Source organism: Ammodytes marinus (assembly GCF_949987685.1).
Source record: "Ammodytes marinus genome assembly, chromosome: 3".
In the NCBI taxonomy this organism is placed as follows: Eukaryota; Metazoa; Chordata; class Actinopteri; order Uranoscopiformes; family Ammodytidae; genus Ammodytes; species Ammodytes marinus.
In genome coordinates this window covers 11005024-11023205 of record NC_137232.1, presented here as the reverse complement: position 1 = coordinate 11023205, position 18182 = coordinate 11005024, and the positions used below count along the sequence as shown (strand labels likewise).

The following is an 18182-nucleotide window of genomic DNA, read 5'->3' as shown; positions in this document are numbered from 1 at the left end:
ATGTCATAGTGAGTCTCTGTCTCAAGTTGTTAATGAACAACGTCTATATGGAGTGGAACAAGTTGAGTCTCCAATCCTTGACAACAATTTATAATTTACTCTTGTCCGACACCCAAACCAAATAATACATTCAGGGTTGAAAGTTCATCAAAACTATTGTTATTATCAACTTTTTTACATTACCCATCAATAAAAAAATAATAATTAGAAAATATTGGAAAATGCCCGTTATATATTTCCAAGGTCACAAACATCACATTTAAATTGTTTACTCTGTCTGCCCTACCATCTAAACTAATAGTTATTACATTTTACAATATCAAACTAGCAAAAACTAGCCTGGAAATCCAGACACAAATCTAGAACAATGTAAGCGGAGCAAATTTAAATTTGCCTGCGGTGGGTCTGGATTTCTAGGCTAAGTATAAACAGCTAAATAAATAAAACTATAAATTAGTTTATTAATTTTAATATAAATGGATAATTTGTCAGTACTAAATTAATCATAATATTTGTATTTTTGACTTGTTATCTACTGTGATCTTCAGCCTGACTGAGCTGCAGTGATATTATGTTTCCCGACAGCTTTTGTGTTTCCACTTTTGTGTTTGTGCTTCTCTGTCTCAGATCAGTATTAATAATATTGTGAACTGCGTTCTATAAGCCTGCCGCTTGGTTTTTTAACTCTGCACTTCAAACACTCCACTGGCTCCCTTCGAAGTTCACCAAGGCCAAGGCGCCCACTACTTTTTGTGTTACACTTAATTAATTCCCCCTCAGCATAGGGGGAAGTTTTGTGTGCAACACTGTATTAGTTCCCCCTCAGAAGCAACAATAAAATACAAGAGAATCCAAATAGCTCAGGGCCCCTCATGTGAAACTGATCCTTTCTCCCCCCTTTGGCGATTCTCTCCTCGCAGCACCAATAGCAGTGGGAGTCAACTTAACATGCATTAGGAGCAAATTGGTAAAGAAACATTCAAGCATGAGGGAGGCAATAACTAAAATATTTTCAAAGGGAGAGCCAGAGAAATGGAGACATTGCACTAAGCTTCTGCTGAATATATTGCAATTGTGCTGCAATAGATTTGTAGCTCTCTCTCTCTCTCTCTCTCTCTCTCTCCATCCTGTGTCTTGTTCAGCATTTAAACAAGAACTGTAACAGTAAAAGGCGGGTGAACAGTTCCTCTATATAGAATAGAAGGGAAAATAAATATGTTTCAAATTTGCATGCCACGTCACAACAACATCACTCTCAACCGAGCTACAAACCCGTCAACATTGTATACGACCAGTGGGGTTACAGGACCGGTGTTTGAGATGGTGGGGGGAAAGAATTTGGGGTGTGGGGCTTTTGCAGTTTTGGACAAGATGGCTGAAAAACAAGAGATGAGAACCTTTTGTAGCCTCCCCCCCCCTTCCAGTTCCTGCATGGATGGAGGAGGGCTACTAGCTAGGAATGCTTTTTTCGCTCCCCCCTTCCTTGGACTTTAGCAGCATGCACGTTCCTCAGCATTTCACAGGGATTTGGGCTCTGGGAAAGCTAAGGCGGCCGGGAAAATCCTTAATCACTTTGGAATTACCTATCGGTTATGACCGCTACCGGGGTTTCCACAACTTTTCTAAAGAAGCGACAGAGTGGCACCTCCGAAAGTCTGGCTCAGTATAGTGGTCAGTCACGATACAATCACACACACATCCTTTACAGAGGGCCCTACACCATTCTCATCTGTTTCACTACACTGTGTGGGAGCGCTACAACGCTTGACGTTTAAGATACAACCAGATAAGACCATAGGACCAAATGATAGCCATTTCCACGGGGGAAGCTGGTACATGTCATTAAAGGTGCACTATGTCATTTTGGGTGTGTCAGAAAAGTTCAAATTGGATCCCAGTTTGAAGTCAGACATCTACCAGAAAAGTTACTGTTTCACCGTTGTTGTTTACAGCAGCAGGGCCCACACAGTTATTTGTTCACAAACATATTCTAGTCTTCCTTTTGGTTGCAGCAAGTTACCTCAAAATAATTTAGTTTTGATGTATGCTGACATAATTATTCGTTACTAAGTTAAATGTAGAAAAAATATGTTTTAGTAAACTAACTGTAGGCTATTTTAATGTAAACAAATCCCCCCTCCTATGAAACTGCATAGTGCACCTTTAATAATAGCAAAACAGTGCATGCACTGCACTGAACATCATACAGCTGACTAATAGAACGCTAGCTGATGGAAAATCTGGAAACATCAAGCTTGCACATTTTTTTTTTACTTTCAACAAAAGCAAACTTCTGATTGGTCCCAACAAACACACTTTTTGCACTTTGGGCACGCCGTCCTCCTTAAACAAGCACCACCTTCTCCTCCCTCTTCTCGTTCTCTCCCTCCTTTTGTCCCTCATTCTCCCCCATTCTCCCCCATCTCTCCCCCATCTCTCTCTCTTTTCCAGCCATATTTCTCTCCCTGTGACTATCGGGTCTCTTTGTTGCTCCAGAAGAGCCGAGGGTCTTTGCCGGCCGATTTCCACGCTCCATCTGTGGAATCCGTCATGGCTCCCTCGGCCCTTCACAGTGGAGGGGCTGTCACCTGCCCCACGGGGGAGCTGGAGGAGGGGGTGGGGACATAAAGAGGCTCCGCAGAGGGCTGGGAGGGGGGAGTAGGGGGAGAAGGGGTGGATGGGGGCACAGCCAGGGGGCATTCTAACCCTTCCCCCTCTTCCTCCAGAGGGAACTGTAAGAGCACCTGAGGGGGTGAGAAGGGCAGTGGGGTTGTTGCTACCCGTGTTAAATGTACCCACGGGGATAGTCTGTCTGGACATCTGTGCTGCTTTCTGTTGTTGTTGTTGTTGGTGTTGTTGTTGCGTGTGACATGGACACTAGTTGAGGTCCCTCCTCATGGTTTCCTACAGGTTCTCTCTTTACTTAATCTTAAAAGATAAAAATCCTGTCCATCTCTTGTCTTATCAGAATCTGTACCAAGTGTTGACAAAAGAAAAATCTGCCGTGTCTTTTTTAAATCATGTTGAGCACACTCATGACACATGAGAAACTTGTATTACAAAGTGAACACGACCTCACTTTCTTGTAAAAAAGCGTTCTCAGAGCCGTTCACAATCACAAGACCATTATTACTGGAGGCTGCTGCACTGTTCAACATCCCTTTTCCAATTGGAGTCAACATTCAGACTCAAGTATACATCAAATCTGTGTGAAAAAAACTGCTTTTGGACAGATATACTGCTTTTAGATATACATTTATTTGAAAGCAAACAAACATTAAAAAAATCAACTTTCACTTGAGCTTTTAGGTAGTAAGGTACAGTGTGTAATATACACTATAACCTACAAACACAAACTCTAAGAAGTTCATTCTTTTGCTGCAGGCATCACACATGCCTGCTTTAGCACCAACCACATGCCAACAATTCTAAAATACAGTGTCATGCAAATTAAAGTGGCAGGTGATGAGGGTTCGTGGGGTGGCACAAGGGGTGTAGAGTGAGTTTCAGTAGACGGCTTGAGCCAAGATGGAGGGCAGCCAACCAATCACCCCTGAAGTTCAATTCATCCACAGACACACACATGCACACACACACACACACAAAGAGTGCAGCACATCCAACAGATGACCTTGTACACACACATGTCCAAAGTTTCGGGCTTCCCCTGTTTCTACATGCGTTTTGAGGCTACGGTAATGGAGCTTGTCAGCCCTGAGGCGTCTCCACTTTAGCGTCCATTAACAGTGCTTCCCCTTGGTCACATGCCTTTATGTACGGTCAAGCACAAACACACACACACAATGCTTTCCAAAGGACCTTTGTAAGGATGAAAAATGCCGAATCAGGCTCCGAATATCTTACTTCTCAAAGAGAGAAGAGAGTCTATGGGGTAGAGAGGAGGCTGAAACCTTCCCCCTTGCTCCCCAGATATTTCCAACCTTGTAAAGCTGTGGTTTCAGAGTGCCCCGTTTTGCCGTCATCGCCTCACTATCCCTAAGATCTGATCACATCGATTTGGCAGCGTCAAATAGCCTCGGCCAATCAAATTATCCACTCTAACTCGTCGTATCGCTCCCCGCCTGTAAACATATAAGCTTTATCTTAACATACGCTATATCTTAAAATGCTATATTTATCGCCCCTGTAAACACTTGACTTCTCTCTGTATACTTTTGCTCCACCTCAGCTTTATAAGGAGCGGGGGGGTTTGCACACACGGCACGAGTTCTTGTCACTTCATCGGAATATGAGTCAAATATGAGCCTTAAAAGGGTAAAGTGATCTGAGCAAAGGAGAGGGTCTGGGCCTCGGCGAGATTGTCCGGGAGCCGGGGAGCATTAAGCCGCAAAATAAGAGAGGAGCCGTTGGAAGAGGGGGTGGGGGGGGGGCTGGGTAGAAGAAGAGGAGAAAAGAAAACTGTTTAATTTAACCAAACTGAAGCCACTGGGAGGCACACAGCACAGTGCATTGGGGACTACGAGCCAAAACAACCACTCCAAGAGCCAAGAAAAAGCCCAAAATGGATCCCACCGTGCTACACCATCCCAGGCAAGAATAGAGGATTTAGCTGAAAACAGACTGTTGGAAACACTTTGGCATTGCTGATTTTTTTTTTTTTTTTAAGGAGGAGGGGGGAGGCAGTGGGACGAGGACACAAAGGCTTAAATATATCCACTGAGACATGAGACAGTACTCATTGAGCGTGTGTGTGTGTGTGTGTGTGAGGTATAGATAGAGAGGGAGTGAAAAGGGGATGTGTCAAACGTGGATTTTGGGACTTAGGGGAATTGGCTGACCATATGTGGACTATTTTACACCCCTCTCTCTTTGGACATCCCCAGTATAACTCTTCTGGGGGCTTTTGGTTAATAGCGAGGGTAAATTGAGCCTGTGACACGTCGCCCCCTCCTACCCATTCTCTCTACCTACCCCTCTCCAAAAAAAAAAAAAAAAAAAAAAACACAAACACAAAACAAAAGGCAGAGGAGACAAACGCAGCATTTATTTGGGCGGGCCGACCGTGCTGCTCCTATTCAGATGCAGGGGGACTAAGTGACTGGCCGACTGCATTAAACAGTACATAGAAGTCAAGACGGGCAGATGCTGGCTCGGATAATGGCTTTACTGACAGCTTATGGACCCATCTGTGACTCTTTCTGTGCTGGGTTAAGAAAAATATGGTGTCGGAGCGTGTGTGTGTGTGTGTTTGAGTGTGTGTTTAGGAAGAAGGGAGGTTGGAAAGCAAACTTGACTTGGAGGAGTTTCAACCATTCACAGCTGCCCTGTAAATGAGTGTGTCAGAGCTGTGTGTGTTTGTGTGCATGTTTGTTGTGTTTTTTGTTTAGCATGGGGTTGTGATTACACACAAAAAAAATGATGTGAGCAATGATGGTATCAATCACAGCCTTGTTAAAGCCTTGTAAAAAAAATGACATGACAAAGGGTTATAAGGGTTATGAAGCGGTGTGATGCTGCTGTCAACAGAGAATTAGTGTAGCCGTTGAGGATGGAGCAGGGCTATGAGGAAATGGTTACCTGTCACTTGGAGCTAAATGTGTTTCTAACCCTGTTTCCTGTGTAGCGCAGGGGGAGAGTGCCCCGTTGACCCTGTGCTTCTTCTCTAGTCTTTTAACTCACAGCTCCAGTCAGTGGGGAACTTGTTGAAGTCCGACAAGGTGAGCAGTTGGCAGGCATAACTGTCCCTCTCAAAGTGTTTTTCAAAAGGGGGGGATGTTTGACAGTTTCATATGTCTTAATTGTGCTGTCAGGCTGTGTCCCTATACTGACTACGCTATATATGCTATTAATCTTCCATATATGAACAACGTAAAGCTATCTTAGACAACACAAATTCAGTCCATAAGCACACAAGATCTGACTTTGTCTTAAATAACGTGGTTATGCAAGTTATTGAAAAGTAAGGAGTTCGATCAAGTGCAATTTCATTTATAACGTTTTTAAAGAATCCCTCTCAGTTACGGAGACAGTGACACAGATGCCTCTTTTTAAAGTAAAGTTATGTTATAATTATTTTACATACCGTATATTATGAACTTTGTATTGTGCCTTTGGGATTTTTTTTAGTAGTGTGTGTTTCATGTATGTGTTTTATTTTTTTATTGGACCTTGAATCTGTTATAAAGGTTTAAAACAAAAATGTAGGTATAATAAGTTCCAGTGAAAAGGGGCAGTAATGTACCATGTACTCTATAATGCTGCATTCATGGTATATGGTTAAGGGTAGAGCTGAGTTTCCTACTTCCTACTTCAACTCCCGGTTTGGCAGTTAATCCCTATTTGAACAAGGAAATACCTGTGACCACAATCTACAGAGCGGGACATTCATTAAAAAAAAAACTTAAACAAAATGGATTATTTCCATCATGGCGGCACACTGCATTTTGTAGCTCACGCTGTAGAGCTCAAAGACCAATACAATCCAGTGTGAATCTAACGGCGTCTGCTCCATGCCTTCAAATTTAAGAGTGTGCATATGGGAACCTAGAGGAGATATTCCCACATGGCGTGACTACAGCATAAACACACAGTTTAAGCCACTTCGCTGGCGCGACACAAAAGCGCCCGGGCTAATTAGTTAACAAAGCTATGAATGAAAGTCAGGCTTCATCAGTCAGCTGATTGACAGCTGCCTGTCCCCCCCATCAGCAGTGTAGGACGGTCCATTTACTGGCCTCTGGCTGGCCTCGGCAAACTTAGACTTTCAACCCCTAACCCCGACATACACACACTCCAACATACGCACGCATTACAAACAGCCAATGCTCGCAAACACAGAGAAAGATGCATGATAAGGAAACACACAAACACACTCACATTCCTCCTTGCGTTCTAATAAACACACACAAACACACTCGTCCACATTAAAAAACAACCTCTCCCCCCCAGCTGTTGTGCCTATAATGCATACTTGAAGCAGATAAAGAGGGGCCTTATTCTAAGGCGAGCCCATTCTACTTGACCTTCGCTGGGCCCTTTTCACTCTTTCACTCCCTTCAAACCCGTCTATGGGGCTCGCTCACTCTCAGCTCAATGTGGCTAGTCCATCACGGCTGAAGGCTGGGGCACTACGGCGATACTCTTAAAGGGGGAAATACCCTAAATACCCCCTGCCCCCTACACACACACACACACACGCACAAGCCCCCTCCCCTCTCCAAAATCGCCCTGACTTCAAAGTTGGTGTGCATTCATTAATTGCCCTTTGAATCGATATCAGAGGGTCACAATAAGAGTGTGAAAGGAAAAAGAGGCTTTAATGAAGCATAGAGCGACCATTCATTTGCACATTACTATGTTTTCGTGCTTGAATAGTCATCGTGCAAGGGCTTATTAGGAGTAACTCACGAGAGAGGGAGGGTGAGGAGGAGAGAGGGACAGAGAGAGCCCCGGGGTAGAGGAGAGAGTGATTTGGGACTGGCCACTTGGCCCTTGTGCCCCCCTTTGCCCTCGTGCCCAGGCACTCACTGAGTGACACATTCATTCTTTCAGCAGACAGACAGAGCCCTCTTCACCAGACACTTAGCTCATGCCAGTAATAGCCAATAGCTATAAGAGACAGCCATCAAGAGCTTATTGGTTCTGTATTTGGCAGATTTGATGAGACAGAAACAGCCAGTGGGAACCTATAAGGGCTGCAGTGTACAATAAGTTCACTTGGTTTATGTTACCTTATTTATTGCTCTGAAAAATGTAAAGGGAGCTGACAAAATACTGTAGTTAATGTTAAAAGGGTGGATGAGATAGAGCATCAGCCTACACCTTATCGTGTGTATCTAAGGTTTTAATGCTAGATAGGCATTTACCAAAGGTGAATTTATTGTTTAACTAAGTCCAAGACAAAGTCTATTGCCTATAAGTTGGAAAATGACCGAAATAAACTTAACTTAAACTTAATACCAAAAGACTATTTTCATTATCAGGAATGTGATGGTAATGTATGGAGTAAAGTCACTATTTTCAGCCATCACATCTCTGAACATGTACACGAATGCAAAAACCTATATGGGCAATTAAAAAAGTCCGTAAAAAGTAACTTGCAAATATTTTTATCTTGGAAAAAAAACGTACTTAAAGTGTTGCGGATCTGAAGATAACTGCAAACAGCTGATGTCCAAAATCAAATGATAAAAGCCATTCCGTGCTCCAATGCCTCTGCAAACGGCATCGTCACACCCCATAGGCTGCCTCCACATCACTCCTCTCTTTCCTCCTCTGCTCTCCTCTGGCACTGATCCAGTGTGTGCCCTCATGATGTTACATTTTGCAGCACGCCATCCTTCACCCCGAGTGGCACAGCAAACCCAAGTGCCTCATTCACTGGCATGATATTTACACAAACAAAGCCCTTCTCCGTTTCTTGTGACAAAGCCAGCCAAATCTTTATGGCTCTTTCATGTATTGTGTGCTTTTGTCCCCCCGGCCATCGGCCCGGGCCCTTGGATACAATGAGCCCGGGGGAATGGAGGCAGATTGAAGGAATGCGCCTCAATAAACCTAATTATGACATGATGACTGCGCTCACCATGGTAGGGCTTTTTCAAAGATCCCGGGCTTATTCAATTAGCCCTTTCCAGGATCCCCTTTCAGCAAATAAAGTTATCCCTTTGACTGTTTGCATTGCAGAGTGGAATGTGTGTGTGTGTGTGTGTGTGTGTGTGTGTGTGTGTGTGTGTGTGTGTGTGTGTGCGTGTGTGTGTGTGTGTGTGTGTGTGTGTGTGTGCGCGCATGTACGTACGCACACACTGGCATGGGCCTGAATGGAAATTGTATCGGCCCCTTAACAAGGCTCCTCTGTATTATCTGGCTAATTTCACCTAACGAAGTATGGACTCGAAAAGATACACTGTGAAAATGTGAAGCAGGAGGGAGGGAGGGAGGAGGGAGGAGGGCGGGGACAAGCAGGGCTGTTTTAATCATTAACTTTGTCTCCAGGGTTAATTACTATGAAGCTGGGAGTTTGGTTCAGCCCAGCAACAGGCCTGCAGGGCCACATACACAAATATTGGATAGAAAATGGAGAGGGTGGATTTTTTCAGTTTTAACTTACATTTACTTATTGTATGGGGATTTGGAAGATATGTGGTTTGATGTATATTTCTACGTCAAGAGTTTATATATAACGTTCTAATTATTACCATTCAATTTGAGCAACAGGCTGAACAGTGCCTATTTAAAATATAAACTGTAAATGTAAATGCTTGAAAGCCACCTTTCAAGAAAGATGAAGCTCATCAGAAAAGTAACCAACAGGTGATGGAAAAACAGGGCTTAAAGCTTTGTTTAGAATATACTATTATTTATCGGATAAGGTTTAAAATTCACTGGTGTAATGTTGATCGTTTGGGGTTATTTCATTCATTTATAATATAAATGTACTCAAGATATCTGGAATATCTGAAAAGTTACAATACGTTGGTGATGAACCAAAGCAGACAGCTTCACGGTGATAAAAAGAAACTTGGTTAACAAATAAAGTTTAAATTGGGTTTTGTGCATGTTTTACCATCATGCTATCTATTCCTAGCTTTGGTTAAATGTTACAAAAACATATTCATACTCGAACCGCAAAAAGGTTAATAAAGAACTTAATTAGAAACTTTATGGAGCCGGACTGGCTTTCCTTTGTAGAGATCATATGAAGCGAGCTGTGCGCCGCGGGCTGAGAGACACAGAGAGAGACAGAGGGAGAGGGAGAGAGAGAGAGAGAGAGAGAGAGAGAGAGAGAGAGAGAGAGAGAGAGGGGCGGTGTGGCTCTCCAGATGAAAGTGACATGAAATAAAAGAGTCGATTTAATCTGCTTGAAGAGATTTAGAGAGCAAGTGGTGGAGAAGGAGGGGGGGGGGGGTCGGAGTTTTTTGCGCTGCAGCTCAGGACGGGTGGCCGGGCTCCCATTGTGAGGCTGCTGCGCTCCGGGCCAGACCGGGGCTCTCCGGGGAGAACATTGGTCCCCATTCACCCAAAACACTCTTTAATACACTCCCTCCGTCATTAAATGTGACATAGCACAATATCGACATCATTTAGGGGACGTTATTAATGTTCGCGGGGGCAAGGCCGCGCGACTCCTCAAAGAATCGATAATAGCTCGAGGATGAGTGAGTTACAGGCTGCAGACGTGTCAGTATTTTTAGCATCATCCTTCAAGGAGCGGAGCAGAGACCGCTGTGTCCTGTTGACCCGTCACATGTCTGAATATTATGATAAACACAGCAACATTTGTTGCCTTTTCTGTTTTCATGCATTGAAATGACACATGCAGGACAGCAAGAGATTCGTTCAAAGTTTACGGAAATCTAAAAATCATATGAACTTTTAATTATAGCAAGTGTTGGCGACATAAAATGCTTCCACTTGACATTTTTTATTTCTTTCCCTCTTATTTTAGTCCGCATTCTAAGCAAACATGTCACAGCACATAGGCCTACTGCCTCCCACATTTTGTTACTTTAAAATTGGCGCATCTTGGACCGAGGAGTGTAATTGCTTGTGCGCAGGGTTTTTTTTGGGGGGGGGGGGGGCGAGCACGCATCCTTGGGCAATATAGGCTACGTGAGTGGATTTCAGAGGCCTCAATTGTCACTCTGAATGGCAGTCGGCTTCTTCAGCCTCGACCCCAAAAGGAAACATTTTGTAGGTGAAAACGGCCATTTTCTCTCCCTCTAAACCGTGCTGGAGCCTCTCCCTGAATAATTCATCCTTCATTGCGGGCCTCATGGTGTGTTTTGTCGGGGCTTTTCTCTGGAGAAGCTCTACCTCTCCACATTATTTTTTTTTCTTTATCGGGACTGAATTATAAACAGGTTGGCCTTCTTCTTTTAGCAGGGGCCGGGCCAAAGCAGTTTCCAAGCTGGCCTTTTGTCCGCGCGCAGCCCAAGCGTGAGCCTCAAATAGACTCTCGCGCCTTTGTCTCCCAAGTTCATCCGCGAGCGTCCCGTTGTGCGCGCGAGGCGTGTCTTTGTAAAAGGAGTTGGAAACCGTTGAACAAATGTTTGATCAACTCATCTGGGGGACATTTTGTCTCGAGTCCTTTATCTGTCCTCCTCCCCTGTGTAAGTGATGCGGGGACGAGGGGGAAATGGTGGGTTAAATGTTGACACTTCTCTGCTTAGACCGTTTGAAAAAGTTGGAGAAAAAAGTGTTGAACACATATTTGAAGGTGAATTAGGCTGGTCTACAGTGCTGAGTAACAGATTATGAGGTGCTGTTATTGAGTTTTAATAATTAGGAGGCATTTTATTTTTATTTTTATTTTGACAACCTAAAAGTTAGATTCATGACGAATTGTCACATGCCATCGCCAGTGTTTTCCCCTTGCCCCAATCCAATTTAGTAGTCACAAATTGAGCATATGAGCCAGACAGTAAAGCATAATAAAGGGAAACATATTTAAATTGACTTGATTTTAAAACACTTATCAACACCATGTATTTACTACAAAAAGACAAACTTGCCGGCGAGAAAACGGTTAACCAAATAGAAGGTGTATTCATAACGGAGCTCGTAGTATGCTATAGTCCTACTTTGGAAAGTGCCAAATTATAGCCAAGCATGACCAATTTCCACTCTAATGACGCAGGCACGAAGTAAAGGGGCGACTTTGAGAAGAGGCTGATGCGATCTAGAGCACAGCACTGAGAGTCTCCCAATTGGCTCTGATGTCAAACTGCAAAAATGACTCATGTTTTATTCCTAGGCTTGTAACACATCCAGCGCCACTATTACAGTTCTCTGTCCAAAAAATGTCCAACTTTAAAAAGAGTCGAAGAGTCGAAATGATGGTCTTTTTTTTCAATAGGAATACACTTCTGTTGTCAGTCTAGTTTTAATCCACCAATTCAATCTAAAAACTATTCTATCTCGTCTTTCTGAATTATTTTCACTTGTTCAAAAGAAAAACAATTGTCCCCCTGTTGTAGTCTACAGGTGGTAACTTTTTACAGTGGATGCTGCCGTTTGAAACGCTAGTAAAAATGTAGCCTATCCGTTGCATAAAATAAATAAATAAATAAAGCGTGCCGGAGGGTTCCATAATTTATCAGGGCATTGCACTTAAATGCGCGGGGATGATTTATAATGTTTTTGTAATTTGCTAATCAATAATAGTGTTTTTCAAATATGCATTCTCATAAGCAGACTTACTGTAACATGGCTTTTCATGCACACTGATTTTTAAACCACTACTGAACACACACACACACACACACGAGTGCGCGCGCACACACTGCTTTCCCGCACATAGCCATCACCTGCTGTTTGATTCACGGTACGTCCTCATGGGAAAAGCATTAGCTGCAGAGATATGGTCGATAAAGAATTCCTAACAAAGGACGACACACACTCTCCACCCCCATGCAGCCAACAACTTTACAACATGCTAAAACTTCACATGGAGCCCTGTTATACGACCAAATAAAAGCGCTCATGCTTTTACATCAATGCAGTTAGTTCAGAGGCGATCAACAGGTTGAATGTGTGGAGATTGATACTAATGTTTGGCAGATTTCTCTGCGATTCAATTCCTCTATAATTAAATCCACTGAAAATTATACAATAAAGCTGGATTGGTAGCCTGTTAATTTTTTCTATAAAATATTTCCCTGAAAGTCCAGCTTAAAAATAGAGTTTTAGCCAATACTAAATTAAAAATCCTTCCACATGCAGGCTATGATATCCGATCACACAAGATCACACCTGGCCCTAATGTGTGTGGGGCCCCTGCCTGATGTGACAAAAAGATAACAGCAGCGGCTATAAAGTCAAGTGCCAAACTTTCCCCCCATGTACATCAGTCACAATATAACCCGAGCAGCCGTTGACTCACATCTGTCTCCGAGGATTCCTTCAATGCTGTGCTTGGCCCTGCGCTCGCTCTCCTCCAGCTCCTTCTTCTCCATTTCCTCCTCATCCTCCTCTTCATCGCATTTCCCCCCGAACTTACTGCGCATGATGCGACTGATGGAGCTCACTGCCAAACGTTCGAGGAGGAAATTATATGTTAAAAAAAAGTAATGTACAAAAGAAATAGCCTATAAAAAGTAGCGTATTCATTGTCACTACAGTAAAATAGGAGAACAATACATGTATTAATAACTAATAAATAAGCTTTATTATAGAATTGTCCAACATTTCTGAACATTTAAAAAACTGACAGATTCGATTAGGCCTACTCAACTTTATTTTATGTTTTGTTTTATATGTATGCTATATATATTTACTGTGTATTAAAAAAACATTCAGACTATAAGCCAGATAACTCGTTGTGGTCGAAGTTAAAATGGATAGAATATAAAAGAAAAAAGTCCAAAAGGAAAATTAAAACAGCATAACCTAATATGCTATAATAATATAAATAAAAATAGTAATACTTGATGACCTAATTATTGATAATAATTATATGTAAATTCCTTCATTTCTGCCCTTTTTACCTGAAGGGACGTTGTTGCGGTCACATATCCCATCCTTCAGTAATTTATCCCGAATCTCCCAGCTAAACATACCCGGGTTTTCCCGCTTGTATTCTTCTATTCTCCTGTCTACGTCCGGCGTCGTTCCCTGCTTTAAAGGTCAGAAAAGTTTCAGTGTTTATTCAATTTGTTGTGGCCCTTGGGGAACAATGCACAGTCCATTGGTTTCATAGGCTAAAACGTCAACAATCAATATTAATAGTTTATATTTTTTTAGAGAGTTAAGCATTCAATGTAGAATGCAAAATCAACATGTTATACTAGGAAATTGTAGCCTACAGGAGCCTGTGGTCCGCTCTGTCACTTCCATACCTTTGGTTTGCTGCCGCCGATGGCCCCGGGTCTGATGGAGCCCGTCTCCTGGTACCGGCACAGGATTTTGGACACGCAGCCGTGGGAGACCCGGAGCTGGCGGGAGATGACGCACGGCCTGATGCCGTGGTGGGCCATCTCCACGATTTTATGTCGGATGTGATTGGGCAAAGGTCTGCCGTTTATGAAAACTCCTCCGAGCTGGTTCACCCGGCCTTGACCCAGCGGGGTAGACACTACATCGAACCAAAATATGAGAGGAACTTGTCAACATAATAACACAGAGTTATAGCCTACTACGCTACACACTGGGACAAGTGGGCTAGCCTAAAGTTTTAACTGGTCCCAAAAGCAACAATTACTCCATGTTATAGGCTGAATCAGCAGCAGCTTTATTTAGCTGCTCCACACAGCTGACAATACATTTTTAACTTGTAGCTATAAAGTTTTAATAAATTATCCATTGAAACAAATAGGCCTGCAAAATATAGGCCTAATAGGCATATTCACTACTACTTATAAAGCCTGCAAACAAGTTTGCTAAACGATGCTCAAATAAAAGGCAACCAAAATGTGTGAGGAAAAATAGTAAAGTTACCAAAGTAGCAGCAAAAGTAGGCCTAATGAATATGCTACATTACAAAATGTGTCAGTTTAGCTACCAAGCAAGTAAGCTGAAATTCTTACAAACGTTTTGGTCTTGTGAATTTGCAAATTTTGTGAGTCTACGCCGAGGTCTCGGACAATACTAAATGAAAATGCTATGCGTAACAAAAACCAATAGGGACTTTTGGCTAACTAGCACTGACACCTAGGCCTTACTATATTCCGTTCTAACATCCTGAGATGTTAGCTGATGCTTTCCTTTACCTTCCAGCGGGAAGCCACTGCGGGGGTAGTTCTGAGCCAGCGTGGGTCGCATCATCCTCGGTATTGACCCCGCCAACGCAGTCATACCTCCGCCACCCCAGTGAGCAATGATACCTCCTCCTACTAAAGGGAGGCTACTGCTCCGATGCCGAGTTTAAAGCAAGAAATTGTCGACAAATTGGTCCTTTTTCGCCTATGAAGAAGTTTCCTGGAAGGTTAGCCTCGGTAAGGGTTAGCCGCAGCCGGGCTAAACGGCCGAGCACCAGCGTCCCGTGTCAGCCACAACCGTCCGAGGAGTCAAATATGACGACAAAAAAGTAATGAAAATTGACTTTCTGGGCTTTAATAAATGCCTACTTCTCAGTCCCCTCTATTTCATTCGCGAGTACTTTCACTTGGAAACCGTTGTTGCCAAGCCGGTGGCGTAGCTAGGACGAAAATATTGTTGTTGTTATTTGTTGACACCGGTTCAAAGTGAGAGGAGAGCGTCAAAAGTAGCGGAGCTCTTCTCGCGACCGGACAGCGCTCCTGGATTGTGATTGGTCGAGAGGGTGCACCCGGTACGAAGCGGAGAGCGAGGATTGGCTGGGGCTGAAAACTTTCGCCCTATCAGAGACGCTGTCACAGTTCCGCTAGGACGGGACAGGGGCGTCAATTCACAGACACCCCAATGTACGGCAGAGTGCCTGCACTGTTTAAAATGAACAAGGAAAATATCTGCGTGTGCTGAAAGAACTAATGATAGGAAAGTGGAGCAACGAAAGATGGCTGATTAGGTATAATTATTTGGTTAATGTGGTACATTACTAGCGTGTCATCAAAATATTTTGTCAGTTGGTCCTGGAGTGAGCTTTTTTCAGGAGGACCAGTCTAAAATATTCTTTACAGATCAGCCTAATAAAGGACATAATAAATATATGCTAAAGCATAAGTGGCAAGTTTTGGCTTCGATTGGCATGCTCTGAATATTACAAACCAATAACTCAATACTTAAATTGCGATAGGCTAAATGATGCTGGTGACAGGCTTCTTTAAAAATGTAAATAGCCTAAGTAGCCTACAAAAAACTAATAATATATTAGAAAGCCTTGAGCAAAGCCTCACAATAATAGGATATGAGGAAAACAAAAAACTAGTCTCAGACCTAACAGAGGCTGAACATTTTGAGTAGATTATTATTAGCCTATAGTTGATCGGGTTTATTTTGTTTCATTTTATTTAACTCATGAAAGATTCCATCTATGGACATGTGCCTCCAAAACGGACTCTTTCTACAAGTCGTTGTAATATAAGGTCCTGACATTACTTTCTTTTTGGCTATGATCTCTTCATTTTCGAATAGGCTATCCATAAAGGCCAAGTTATAAAAACTAAAGACCAAACATGCAACCTGCGATGTTCAAATTCAATCATTCCGGCGGCCGGTGAGGAAACACTCAAAGTGTTGACCTTGCCATAATAGATTATATTACCATTGTATCAGTTATAACTGATAAGACAATAAAAGGTTATTCCTCTATTGCCACATATGTCACCAATCTGTGCGTAATATCATCTGTAGACTGATTTTTTTTGTATGTCTCCTATCGCACACGACCCCTAATTTGTTCCCACCCCATGGCTTCGTATATGACACAAATGGTGCTAAAGTGTGTGCACCTCGAGGAATTTATTGTGGTTTTTCAGACTGAGCACAAGCAAGCCGAGAACAGTCTGGTCTGAATGGGGACGTGCGCCACAGCAGGATACGACGCCAGGGCGGCCGTAAAGCCAGTCTAGCTCTGTCCCGAGTCTAAGCCACTATGGAGGAGGAGAGTGGGTGTGTGTGTGTCCATCCCCAAATGTCTCATAATCAATAGCCTACTGTCACCCCACCTTAAACAAAAGTTAAAGGTGCACTATGCAGTTTGAGGGGAGGGGGATTACACTTTGAGAGCCTGCATTTTGGTTTACAAGAGATAATCACTCATGTATTTCTTAGTATTTGATAATTATATTATAAATCAAAACTAAATTATTTTGAGGAACATGGAACCAAACATAAGACTATAATATGTTTTAAACAAAACTGTGCGCCCTGTTGCTGTAAACAGCGGAACAGTAACTTGTCAGGTCTTTCTTACTTCAAACAGTGTTGGATCCAATTTTCTTTTGAGCAAAGTGTGTTTAAATTCAGTTGTGAAAATATACCATAGAAGATTTCACTTATCTGTTGTGTTATGTAGGCCTACACCTTTAAGGTATAGTTTAAGTAAGTGTTGTAGTCACAGCATCTTTATTTAGTCCCTAATCAATCACCGGAGCAAAGGTCCCGCTTCTGAGCTTTGAAATCAGACAAAACCTCGTATTTTTTTTCACTTCACCGTCCATTTGATATACTATCTATGTCCATGCAATCATCCGAAGAAATAAAGGCAACAGCATACTCCTCATCTCAACTTTTTAGCATCAAAGTTTTCAGTTCATCCTTTGATCTAGCGAGGCACGAGAAGAAGAGAAAACGACTTTTAGGAATCTTTAAACATTGAATTTCAGTAGCCTAATTTAATCTCATTCTTAATTTAGTTGGACATATGACAGAGCAGCTGCAGCTGGTCCAACCCGATTGTCACTCCCGATGTGTTGTATAATCATGGTGTCCAAGACTATTATCATATATTACATATTTTATAGTAGTACTATCAAACATGAGACCCATACCTGCGTGGAATACTTTTCTATAGGCTACAGTCAAAGTGGAAACAAGCAAAGGTAATTGTTTTCGCCTGCAAGGTAAGTCCTTAAATCTTCGTGTGACTCATTCAAAAACCAAAGCTGAAAATGACCCCCAGCACCTGATCATCACCCCTTTCATGTGCCAACCCACTGATTCACCTATGGCTCATTCGTCATCATTCGCCTTCATTTACGCAGGGGAAGAGAGACATCCCACATGCTAAGTAGGTTTTCAATTAACATTCGTCTCTTTTAATGGCTTTGTGAGAAGAAAAAATAACCCCACTTCAAATGTTGACTCTGCTGTCAAAAAAAGCGCGTGGACAATGGGGAGGACGCTGGGTTTAAAATAAGCAGGGCGGACGGGGGGTCTTTCACCTGCTAAGGAGGATGCCATTATCATTATAAGCATGCCGGAGTGAGATCATTCTGAATGTTGTCATAATAAGGCTTCAAATGAGAGGGGGAAATGTGAGTTTGTTTTTGACTAGTTTTACATTTGTAATGTGGGCAAGATCAGCTCCGGAGAATGGTTGGATGAATACATAAATACACAGTAAATATCTAAGTCCCAGTTCTGCCAAACGATCATCAAATGAGCGGTAGGCCTATTTAGGGGCTTTTTGCAGGCTTTAGGCAAATACATGAATAGGCCACTGTTAACACGTGGGCCTTATAAATGCATTCGGCAGCAGTTCAGCAACAGAATACATTTTTTATGATGAACTATTATGCGGTTTATATAGCAGTTATAGGCCTAGATAATGTGTTTGCGTTTCTCGAATGTGTATAGGCCAA

At 42.6% G+C, this 18182-nt stretch overlaps 1 protein-coding gene across 2 annotated transcripts in view; it reads right to left on the bottom strand.

Annotated features, from left to right (window-relative positions):
• The window catches only part of pax3b (paired box 3b), a gene marked incomplete at its 5' end in the record, with an annotated part of 26601 nt that extends 11847 nt beyond the window's left edge, over positions 1 to 14754 (bottom strand). For both annotated transcript variants that reach the window (XM_080025168.1, XM_080025169.1), the window contains 4 exons: positions 12845 to 12988; positions 13449 to 13578; positions 13800 to 14035; positions 14670 to 14754. In XM_080025168.1, the coding sequence (XP_079881294.1) occupies positions 12845 to 12988; positions 13449 to 13578; positions 13800 to 14035; positions 14670 to 14754 (595 nt within the window). The remainder of the gene's footprint in view (positions 1 to 12844; positions 12989 to 13448; positions 13579 to 13799; positions 14036 to 14669) is intronic.
• Between the last annotated feature and the right edge of the window lie 3428 nt (positions 14755 to 18182).